The following is an 11589-nucleotide window of genomic DNA, read 5'->3' as shown; positions in this document are numbered from 1 at the left end:
TTACACGTTAGGGCTCCATTTCATCTTCCACTTTTGTTGAAATAAAGTTCTCTCGGCCAACTGTTAAAATGTGGCAAAATACCAGTTTTTAATCTATAAAACATGTTTTGAAGTCTTGATTAATAACTTCAGTCCTTAAACTGTAAAAATTCAAACTCATTTTTCTAATTAAATCTGGTTTTAGTTTTTCAAAGAAAGACAAAAAGGAGGATTTATTCATTAGGCAAACATTTTATTCAAAAATAAATTATGAGAGAAATCTTTAAAAGGCAGAAACTCTCCAACCCACCTGTCACAAATCCTGCCAATCTATTCACCTCACAGTTCTGTCTGCAGGACAGACTAGTGTAAATCCTACCAGTAGCAACCGATTCGTAATCAGCGGACTCGTATTGATCAGAAGAAAAGCCACCGTCACATGACACTATAAAATGTATACAAAGTTTATTTAAATATTTGATTCAACTTGCATGCTCATCTATATGTGAACACAGAAAAAAGTACAGTATAAACGGGCGCTTGAGGTGAGAAATGTGGATGGAATCGATGCGCAGAGCTCACACGTGTCGCAAACAACGTAAAAAAAAAGTGAGTCTTTTGATTGAGTTCATGTCAGTTCACTCACCATGACGGACATGTAGGCCTTTGCTGAAGTGCTGGAGGAACCGATACCACCCAGAAGAGGGTGCTGCGGGGCAGAATCAGCTCACTTACACTCTTACAGTTTGAGAGAAGTGACAGACGCGTCAGATAAGAACATTGATCCCGCTCTGAATGTGACGCTTAGTTTAGCTTAACATGAGCGTGCACAGCTAAAATAATTCACAGGGGGCAGGAACTTCACTCGTGCTCTGCAGCTACGAATGGAAGCAATGCTCTCATCTAGCTCTTGGCAAGGAAGAAAAAAAAAAAAAACACATCTTAGACAAAATATATGAGGTATGTTTTCCCCAGAAGTAAAAATCAAACTTATCATCAGCAGCTACACGTGAGCCAGGGCTGAGCTCTGATGAAAGGCAGGTGGAGACCAAAGCATCTAGCAATCAAGTCCTTCTGGCAGCTCGACTCAAAAGGCCTGAATTCTAAAAGCTTTTCGCTAGCTTAACGCTACAACTCGTCAGCTTATTCCTCGGGTTTTCTAAATAGCCAGAGCAGAGCAGAGCCAAGCGCTGGCAGGTCCGCCACATGATGCTAAAGGCCGGCTAAGAGGAGTAAAAACACATCAGCTGAGAGGCTTAAGGCTTCCTACAGGTTTCTTCGGGGGACACGACCACATAATCTTACAGGTCAACACAGATGAATGCGTCGGGAAATTGATTTATATTGAAAAGTATACAGATCAGAGGATGTTAAATAACCTCCATTCTATCCACGACCAGTCTCTACTTACTTTCTGTTCAGCAGATTGACAGTTTCTTCCCTGATTTTACCAAAATGACACCACGCCAACAATAACCACCCCCTTATTCGATTTCTGAGTCGATTTTGTCATTTGTGCTTTCAGGAAACAAGTAGGAGGAAGAGAAAGTAAAGAGTTCTGACCTGCTGAGTGAACAACAACACAAATGGATTTTAGTTTGCATCCTTTTATATATAACAGCTCCGTGTGGAGGTGCCAGTTTCCCTGAATTACAGCTCGATCCTGAAGTAAGTGCAGTGCGCTACCAGCGGGGGGGGTTCTGTAAGTCATGAGGGCCCCCAGATCCTGCTTTAGCGACACCCCTGTCGCTTTAGTCAGACCAGGGCAGACAGGGGCAGTAGCCACAGGTCTGCGGGGGCAAATAAAGGTGGGGCAGTGAAGAGCATTTGGGGGGGAAGGGTCAGCTTTGGTGTTTTTTTTTTTTTTAGAAGTTCCACAGTTTGTGTCTTCAGACTGATGGTGTTGAGCAAGTGAGCAGGAGGCGACAAACACGATGGAGGAGGAGGAGGAGCTTCAGTGTGTTTTTAACTTAGTGTGCTGCGCCGCCTGTTCCGTCAAACTGGCTTTGATGGAGTTCACCACCGTCTGTCTGACGTTGTCTTCCATGTAGTGTTCGCTCACTGGCTTCAAAACCTGCAGGACACAAAGAGTTTGAGTGAGGAAAAGGACGATTTGCTTTTCCAAGAAGCAAATACACTGGGAGAAGGGTTAAAAACTGTTAAAGAAAGAAAAGATGAACAAAGGGGTCCAACATGCCAACAACAAAACCCTCAAAATAAAAAATAAAACTAAAATCTGCCACATAAGACGATGTTAATAACCATCTGCACAGGCTTCAGTTCTGGAGATTCCAAGATGGGGCCAGGCCTGTAGGTCAGATGTCCAAACTGTGGGTTCGAGGGGGTAAAAGCAGAAAAACTCCAGCACCGTTCCTGTGAAATTTAACAATAAAGAAGCCAGCAAACTGAATATAAATTCATATAGAAGTGAGTCCAACAGTCTGTGAAGCCGCTGGGCAACCAGTGGCTATTTTGTCTTCTTGTAGTTGTTGTTGAGAGGAGATAAAGCTCGGAGTCCCAGTGCGGATGGGAAGGAGGAGAGGAGAGAGAAGGGCCAAGCCAGGCGGCTCCTGATAGGGTCCAGAAGTCTGGAAAACACCTGAGAGGAGAGCGGGGAGGAACGGGAGAATTAAACCACGGACGAGCAGAAGAGGACACTGGAGGACGTTATGGTGGAGAGAGAAGATAGAAATACAACAGGCATGGGAGGCAGGCAGCAGAAGAGCAGAGAAATGGGACGTGACCCTCTCACCTTTCTGACCATCTTCTGTAAAGCAGGTGGGGAGAAGAGACAAAAGCAGAGGAAGGAGGGAAAGTCAGAGAAGACATGAACGCTGCGTTTAGGGTGAGTCCCAAACAAACGGAAACACACTTCTGAGTAAAAATAAAACAACAAGCGTCTGTGGAGATGAATGATGGACAAACGACAGGAGCTCCAACATACACAAACAGAAGATAGAAGGATGGCTGGATGAGTCTGCAATAAAGAAGGCAACAAAGAGAACTTTGCACGAACAATAACAGTCCTGAGGGCCAAAACACAACAAAAGTGAAATGAAGAAATCCGAAACAATAATAAAAAATAAAATACCCAAATCTCACCAGACATGGCTTTATCACAGCTGTATCACACACGCACACACACACACACGGACCTGCTGTTTACCACAGCAACAAAATACACAACCACCACATTTCCCACAATGCAGGTCTGTCATTTGTGTACCGAAACTGACCTACACAAAGAAAATTGCACAAAACACAAAGTGATAAGGCCTTCTCTGAAATCGTGACCAATGTTAAAATACATAAAACTTAATGAGTTACCCACAGTATTTGTTATTAAATTAATCAATAAGAGGACATCAAAAATCTGATTGCGCCCCCTGGTGGACACGGTGTAAAACAACACAAACACACGCATCTACCCACCTGCTCCCAAAGTGTCTCAGCCACCAGATCTATCATCGTCCCCACCTCTCGGAACTCTCCTGAATACTTCACATATGCCCAGGTGCAGAGAGACAGCAGCGCCACGCCCATGATCAGGTTAGCAAGGGCCGCTAGCGTGCTGAGCCCGATGAAGCCCGTCACTCCAGAGACCACGTATGTCACAAACATGACTGCGAAAAGCGTGGCGGGAGTGCGAGCCGCATAGAAGATGTTCTTGCCCTCGTTGTGTTTAGAGAAGTTGGTGAAGGCCTCGTCCAGCTCCGACTCCAGTTGGCTTTGGTAGCGCTGGCAGAACTCCTCGCCGCCCATTTTCTTCACGGAGCGGAAGAAGTGCACCGAGTGCTCGCGAAACTCTGCGTGGCAGCGCTCCAGGTCAGCCGGGGCGATGTACGGTTTGTCCCCCCCACAGACCTGGAAGGGACAGGATATGACATGTGTGAGGTAACACGTTACATGTTCAGAAAGGCCTGTTTAGCACAAACACGCCGCTTCCTGTCACCCCCGCCGTACCTTCTCCATGTTCTTACTGTACAGATCTTTGGCTCCTGCCACAGCAGTCAGGTTGTTGGCTTCTGCTGTCGCCTGAACAGAAAATAAACTCAATCATTTCAGAAAACAACATTAGACAAATCAAAATCTCTCCGAGTGTTGACGGTAACAGACCTGCAGCATTGATTTTGGGTGAGGCAGTTCCTCTCCTTGATAGATCTTTATATAAGCCTGTGGGGAAGACAAATACAAACACATCACATCACTGCTCTCACAACCTGCTTCCTGTTGCCAGGCCGAAAAGCAACAGCTTTATTTTATACATTAAAGAGGCTGCAGGACCTTGAAGTACTCCACAAGATCTCTGCAGGTCACTTTGTTGCCTCCGATTTCTTTTTCCACCAGTTGCTCTGGAGCCAGAAGGAGAGGAACCAACTTGGCCAACCCTGACTTAAAATCCCCGTCGATGTCTGAAGGGCACAAACAAACCCTGCAAGATGAGCTTCAGCTTTCACTGCCAGACCACAGTCGAACCCCGTCTCCTCACCTCTCAACCTGCCATCAAAGTAAGGGTTGGTCGCCACCTTGAGGCCGGGATGTGGCATCAGGAAGCAGCTGATGCTGGAGAAGCAGGAGTGGATGTGCTTCCTCACATTCTGTAACTCTTCGTGTTGGTTCTGCTTCACCTAAATCAGCAGAAATGTTCAAAATAATTGAAAGTGAGCTTATGATGGAGCTAATGACAGAATAATTTGTGTATCACAAATACTGTGTATTCACGCAGAGAAAAGCAGATTTGTGGAAGCTAAGAGGTCATAAAACATAAACACAATGTAGATCTTCACACCCGTGGACGCCAATGCCAAATGTAATTAGATACATTGAATTTGTAAGAACATGTCACTATCATCCCCCCCCCTTCTGTATTCATTTACAGGTATCGCCGCCTTCAGAGCTGCATAATGACCTCCGACCCCGCTGACCCACTCAACCGGCAGCTTACTCATTATAATGTATTTTTGTATGTATTTCTATGCTCTATGCCCATCCTCTCCTCCCCTCCTCTCCTACCTATTCTCTCCTCTATCTGTCCTCCCCCCTCTCAGCAGGAGGGTCTCCCTACATGAGCCTGGTCCTGCTCAAGGTTTCCTCCTGTTAAAGGGGAGTTTTCCTTGCCACTGTTGCTTGTTTGGGGTTAGGCCCTGGGATTCTGGAAAGCGCCTTGAAACAATTTTGATTGTAAAAGACGCTATATAAATAAAGATTGATTTGATTTGAAACTGCATTTTGTACATTCTTCTACTGATATCACAACAAGCTGGTTACTGATAAAGGTTTTCCAAAGCCAATGCTACCGTCTGAAAGTTCACTCAAGCCACAATTCTGGGGATTTTTTTTGGGAAATTCAAAATAAAACAGATTTTTTTTTTTTTTTTTTTACTGGGGACCATCATCATGTCACCCTCCCCTAAAACTAAACTATTGACATTTTAAGCCAACGTGCATTTGTTATTTATATATGCTGTTAAAATCTTTCAATCTCGCCCTGTAGGTGGTGCTGTTGTGCTTCAGGTATTTTTTCGTGCTTCACCTGAAGTCTTTTCTCCAGGAACTTTTTGCCTCCCTCCAGTCCATATCCGTGCTCATAAGGATAACTCCAGTCCCGAATCAGGAACATGAGGGACTGAAACACAGCAACGAAAAACTCACACACATGTGCTCGGTGTTAATCGTTCCCAAGTGTCTTCAACAGTACCTGAAAGGGTTTCTGGGTGATCTCCTCCATTGCCAGCCGGCCATATTCTGTAAAGAGCTACAGGACACAAATACAAATAAGACACACGTTGATTCTGGACAGGCTGGTGGGGCTTTACTCTGAAGAACAAGACAATAACCTGCAGGTGCTGAAGGTCATCCTCCTGTACATTCTGGGAAAGGTTGTACACCTGGAAGCAAAACAAGAATCTTTGAACAAACTTGGACCTTAATGTTGTAAAGGAGCAGATTTGCAGCAGTTACCTGTACGGAGCTGGTCATTGTGCTGAGGGCAAACACAGTAGCACAGTCCTTAATGGTGGACTGGCTGTCAAACGCTCCCTGAGTGTCGACCAGCAGCACAGCCACCTGATGGAAGGAGATTGATCAACAACTTTATGCCCCCTCACCAGGGTCAATACTGCAAGAGGGGTTTGATCGTCTGTTACAGCTGCCAACCTTGCTGCCATCAGGCTTGTTGACCACAAAGACTTCACTCCAGGCCTGGATTCCTGTGGTCTCCCTCTCACAGCCCCCCCTCCAGGTGAAACCTGTCAGCGGCTCCTCATCTCCTCCCATCCAGGAGTCACCCTGACGCAACACAGACATTAGAGAGGTCAGCTGACCACAGCAGGAAGTATTCAAACAAACCACACAAACACTTGATTTGCAAGACAAAGTGTGGAACATGTAAACCTGACTACTTTCCATACGTCCATATAACACAGTGAAATTTGGGGGATGGGGGGGTTTCAGTCTGCGCCTGCTCATGCTCAACAGCTGAGGGGGCGTCTGATCACAATTTCCCCCCTCCAAGACATCGAATAACAAGTTCAACTGAGCATAAGGTGACCGTGGCTGAATGTATGTGGCCAGCAGCTGTCTGAAGAAGAACTGTTGTTATTTATGTCGGGGCAGTCACAGTTGTTGGATGGGCAAGCACAGGCATCCTGTGTGTGTGTGTGTGTGTGTGCCTGGCATATTATACTAGGCCTCTTGATAAGCCTGACTTAATATATGAAACAGGAGCCTCTCTTTGCAGCGTGGCATCTTGGCATCTTTTTTTGCTAGTAGGTTTCTTCTCTGCTGGACTAGTTTATCTAGTTCAGCTTTCACACACACCCTGAGATCAGCAGGCCGCTCACGGCATCAGGTATTTGTTCCAAGGTGGAGGGATTATGTCGTACCATGTAAGAAATACTTTTAATACAGCAGTGGAACATAAAACTGAAAACGTCCGTCATGCTGAGGGACATGTGACGCAGGTCTGACCTGACTGTGCATGTAGCGCAGCATGAAGTCCAGCAGGAAGGACTTCCCCTTGCGGAAGGCGCCGGCCACAGACACGACAACCACGTTCAGATCCTTCACATGATCCTGCAGCAGGATCTTCTCCAGAGCTGCAGAATCAAGCTCAAAACTGTGCTCGTCCTCATTGGCCAGGACGATCTGGACCGGTCCGGCCTTCTCTTCCTCCATCACAGGCTGAAAATAGACGCACGCCCTCAATTACAGATTCCTAATGACTCAGATGATTAAGAGCCAATAAAACAAGGCCTGACAGAGATAACATACAGGAAATTTTGAAAAGTGAGAAGCGTCTTTGGTGATTATGTAGTTGCTCCTCACCGTTTCAGCCTCGTCGTCTGTGGAGGGGGTAACACTGGCATCTTGGCCCACGCTGGACGCTGCAGTTCTCAGGAGGAACTCACTGCCCAGGCTTTGGGGCCTCGGCTTACGCTGAGAAATGGATAAGACATCTTCTGCACTGCTCAGGCCTGCAGACACACGCAGAGAAGAAATGAATATAACATCGCTCCACAGAAGCTTATGATCGATCGCTGGCTGCAGTTTACTGCCCGACACACTGAGCTTTAGAGAAATGCTCAATAAAATCTGCCCGGTCATTGATAACCACCCTCTGCCAACTTCATAGTGGTGTTAAGGAGATTCGATGACTTTGCTTTTCCATCATTTAAGGGCCATTGCCTGACCCTCCAAACTAAATGAATACTTATTTCCTGATAAAATGTGGAGATCTTTTCCCAGTGCAGGTATCTGAGTGATCTGACCTCTGGTGCCTGGAGAAGGAAGTCTGCCGCATCTTCACCGGACATCAAGATGGAATCCGACACATTCAATATATCAACGTCATAATTAAGCGATGAGAAACTTCCAGATGTTTTCTTTTGCCAGGCGTGAGTTTGTGTCATGCCAATAAGATTATTTACTCTATTTGCTTTATAGGCACGCCTTTCGGACTACCTGCACCCAGTCGGATCCGACAACAGAAGGATCACTGAAAGAGGCCCCAGTGACATCAAACCAGAAGGAATAATGATGGAATATTATGCTTTTAATTGTACATTTTAGAAAACAACAGTGATAAAATGGAAAACGTCAGGAACAAACTTAAGCGACGTGTCCTGTTGTTCATTCACCCGAGAGGCCGAGGCAGAACGTGAACCCATTCTGTACAAATATACTGAATAAACCTGCCCTCTTCCCCAGCGCAGGGCCGCTAATGTCCGACAGTGATGTTTAATCTAAAAACAATCCTGTCACATAAAAACATACTTCTAATACCAGTTGATATTCTGTGGAATGTGGCTCAGTAAAGCAACTGTAAAAGCGGCATTGTGCTGGTTTGTGAGGAGCCGTTGAGAGCACATGGCTGTTGCTGTAATCTGTTCTGTGCACGTTTCCTTGGCCTGAAAAGGGTTCTGCTCACACCAAAGAGTGTTCTACTCAGACCCAGCATCAGGAGGAGCCACAGCCTGAACTCATGCAGACCCACTTCAGCTGGGAAACTAGTCTGAAACAGCTGAATGTTGATGTGAACAACTACAACCTCTATAAAAGAGGCACAAAAACATTATCACCTTACAATAAGGTGTTTTACACTTAAACTCACAGGATACAGGACAGAACCAACATTACCAGTATGGATTCTTATCTTCTAGTGGCACAAGGCTGATGGGAGCTATCCAACCATATACAGTACACACTCTTTCATAAGGGTCAAGTCTGAGAAAACCCTGTAAACAGCATGAAAGGGGCATTTCCACAGAGATATATTCAGTCTTCTACACCTCAGTTATGACGGCCTGTCTTTAAATATGCTTGGTAAGAATAGAGCGTCTATACGAGCTAGCCTACATCGAAACGCCGCCCCACATCAGCTCTGCCCTCCCTGGACTCCTGCTCTACATCTGAGCTTGGCTTTAATTGCTTCTTTAAACAAATTACTTAGCTGTTTAAAGCACGAACGAACAGCTACTTTTGGTGTGGAATCAAGTTAAATAAAGAGTCATCTGTTGGATCATTCGTTTCAGCTTTGATTCAGACTCGAACTTGGATATGAAAGGAGGATTTCGGCTTCAGACACTGATGCAAACAACAAAAATCAACATCTCAAACTTTATGGGGTATTTTATAAGGGCAGAATCTACTGCTGATGGCTCAAATCCAAAAACACGGATGAGAGCGGAGGGGGGCAAAAGTTCCATCAGTATGTGTGAGGACAAAGTGCAGTTCAGGAGCAGCTGCTGCGAGCTAAAAGTTTTGCCAGAGTCGGTGAAACGGTGTTGAGATAAGAGGAACTCGATCAGATTCCTGCATCGGTCTTCGTCGACGAAGGACAGAATAAAACCGTCATGTCAACTAAAGGATTAACACTACTTTTCTATAACCCTGTACAGAAATTGGAAGCAGAAGCAGGCAAAGCCTTAACACACGATAATCCTTGCTAAGCAGTGGAAACTCAACTTGCCCCTTCCATCATTTACAACTACAAATAAGGGCAAATTAGAGTTTCCCCCAGACCTGCTGAGCCATTATTATGCCATAAACAGCGCAATCTGCAAAATATGGTGACGGATGTCACTCATTAAACCCCAGAGATGGAAGAATGTGACATCCTTGACCCAAACAGATGAACAGAATATTAATTAACAGTACTGCAAGTTTCCTTTTTAAACTGGCCTTCTAATACAAGTATATATGATTTTAACCAGACTTTATATTATATTTTTAAATCAACGATAATAAATGAGCTTTTCCTATAAAAGTGATGGAATCTCAGACCCATGATCACTTATTTTGTTCCTCTGTATAAAAAGAGGTTAAAATGCGCCCCACAGCCTGTCGTGTAGGTCGGTCAGCCCATAATAGTCTTTAGAATCAACGGTGATTATCGGGATTAGCTGAGCGAAGTGTGTGTGAGTGTGGGTAGCGGCAGGCGAGCCGCTGTACCGCGGACACTTTCGAAGTTGAGAGCCGGCCGACGTGGAGCAACGGGCGGCTTGAACGGCGGGAGCTCGCAGGACCTCCATGCAGGTGTAAGTGGCGGCCTGAGGCGACAGGTGTCGGGGTTCGAACCTGAAGCACAACAACAGCTTGGCGGGGACGAGCCGCACACGAGTGAATAACGACCTGCTCGGTTTTTACTCTGTCTCCAGGCCGCGCTGGAGACATTTCGGGGCGGTAAAAAGGTTACGGCAGCGGGGGTGCTGGTGGGCAGGACACCACGGGGCTGCCACCGAAAACAGATGGATCCGGCTAACGGAAAACACACTTCGCTCCACACAAAGACGCCTGAATTTCAAGGAAAACAAAGGGATAAAGACGCCGAGTCGACCCCCCCACCGCCACTGGCGGCTCCCCGTCAGCCCAGCGCCCGTCGAGGGCGGCAGATTTACCTTCGTCACGGTCTCTGCTGCAGTTAGAGTCGAAGTGATTTCGGTTCCTCAGCCCGCTCACCTCCGCCATCTTGGAAACTGACTCCAATGTCTGACGTCACGGCCGCGCTTTTTCTTTTTTCTGCTGTCGCTGTAGTTCACGCGACACGCTGCCGCACCGAGGTTAACGCCGGCAATACGTGCAGGCGCACGTCAGAGCAACTACACGAACACGCGCACACGCACATCTGAGCAACGCATCAAAAGAGAGACCAAGCATCTTTAGCGCCGCCCGGTGGCGTGGCTGCAGTAAGAAAAGAAGCTTCTTTAAGGGATTATGAACGTTGAATGTCAATAATTGTTAAAATAACATTGTACCAATAACTGAAATGAATCTTAAGTCGAATCCGCTCCTACAGCTGATTTCCAATAGGAACTGTGAAAGTGTTGCTCCTCAGCAGTTTTAAAATAACACCAAATATAAAGACGGTGGTGGTGATGACAATAACCCAAAGCTCTCAGAGAAGAGCCTCTTTTTCAGATGTTTCTGCCACTAATATCATCCACATGGACGTTGGTTCCCCACCCCGTTGATGCCAGTTTGCAGGAAATTGTCTTGATTTCCTCAGTTAAAAGTTCTTAAAAGATGTTTTTTGTTCTTGTTTGAGAAAATGCAATAAAAACGAATTTAAGGAAATGCATTAAAAGCTCCCAAATATAACAGGTCAGAATTAATAAATTAGAGGTCTATCTTAGTGTGTGTTAGCTACAGACAAGCTAATCCATATGATTTTTTAAATTATGATCATTATATTATTGGTTACACAATGGATATTTTATAGGCCATGGCTGTAATGTTTCCTTAGTAATTAAGTGCTGATTTAATGATATATGCCACTTGCTTTTGTCTGATTTTTTTTTAAATTACTCAATTAGTTTAGCATGTAAATACAGTAAACATGTAGAAAAAATGAATAACTCCTAAAAGATAAGCAACGTTTAAAGGCTTTAAAAAAAATCTTCTCTTTTTAATAGATCCAATAGTTTAATGATGTGTTTGGCAGGTCTTTAGCAGAGTTATTGAACAGTCTTTATGGGTTCTCCTCCTAACGATTTGTCTGTAAAGGCAGGTGTGTGTTTGTCTGTTTGCATTAGCTGTAGCAGAGTGTGTTTGCACAGATATTTAAATAGTCAAGCCTGTGCTGTTTGGACAAGCCAATCACGTGATTAGACT

General features: G+C 45.2%; 1 protein-coding gene across 4 annotated transcripts; it reads right to left on the bottom strand.

The window, feature by feature from the left end:
- Positions 1 to 211: 211 nt before the first annotated feature.
- Positions 212 to 10604, bottom strand: atl2 (atlastin GTPase 2). Of its 4 annotated transcripts, XR_008952598.1 has the most exons (16): positions 10377 to 10602; positions 7306 to 7454; positions 6949 to 7161; positions 6136 to 6267; positions 5941 to 6045; positions 5817 to 5867; positions 5678 to 5734; positions 5513 to 5605; positions 4469 to 4607; positions 4264 to 4391; positions 4096 to 4152; positions 3943 to 4014; positions 3412 to 3843; positions 2732 to 2746; positions 2242 to 2578; positions 212 to 2053 (listed from the first exon to the last, which is right to left on the bottom strand). XR_008952598.1 is itself a non-coding variant. In XM_057046945.1 (15 exons), the coding sequence occupies exons 1-15, from the start codon at positions 10444 to 10446 to the stop codon at positions 2447 to 2449; spliced, it is 1845 nt and encodes a 614-aa protein (XP_056902925.1). In that variant the 5' UTR covers positions 10447 to 10603; the 3' UTR covers positions 212 to 2446. The 4 variants fall into 4 exon arrangements, 3 of the variants coding, with proteins under 3 accessions (XP_056902925.1, XP_056902926.1, XP_056902927.1); XM_057046945.1 differs by having other exon boundaries at positions 212 to 2578; positions 10377 to 10603; XM_057046946.1 differs by lacking the exon at positions 2732 to 2746 and having other exon boundaries at positions 212 to 2578; positions 10377 to 10604.
- Between the last annotated feature and the right edge of the window lie 985 nt (positions 10605 to 11589).

The sequence above is a fragment of the Takifugu flavidus genome, chromosome 11, assembly GCF_003711565.1.
Source record: "Takifugu flavidus isolate HTHZ2018 chromosome 11, ASM371156v2, whole genome shotgun sequence".
Classification (NCBI taxonomy): Eukaryota; Metazoa; Chordata; class Actinopteri; order Tetraodontiformes; family Tetraodontidae; genus Takifugu; species Takifugu flavidus.
This window is presented reverse-complemented; position numbering and strand designations above follow the sequence as displayed.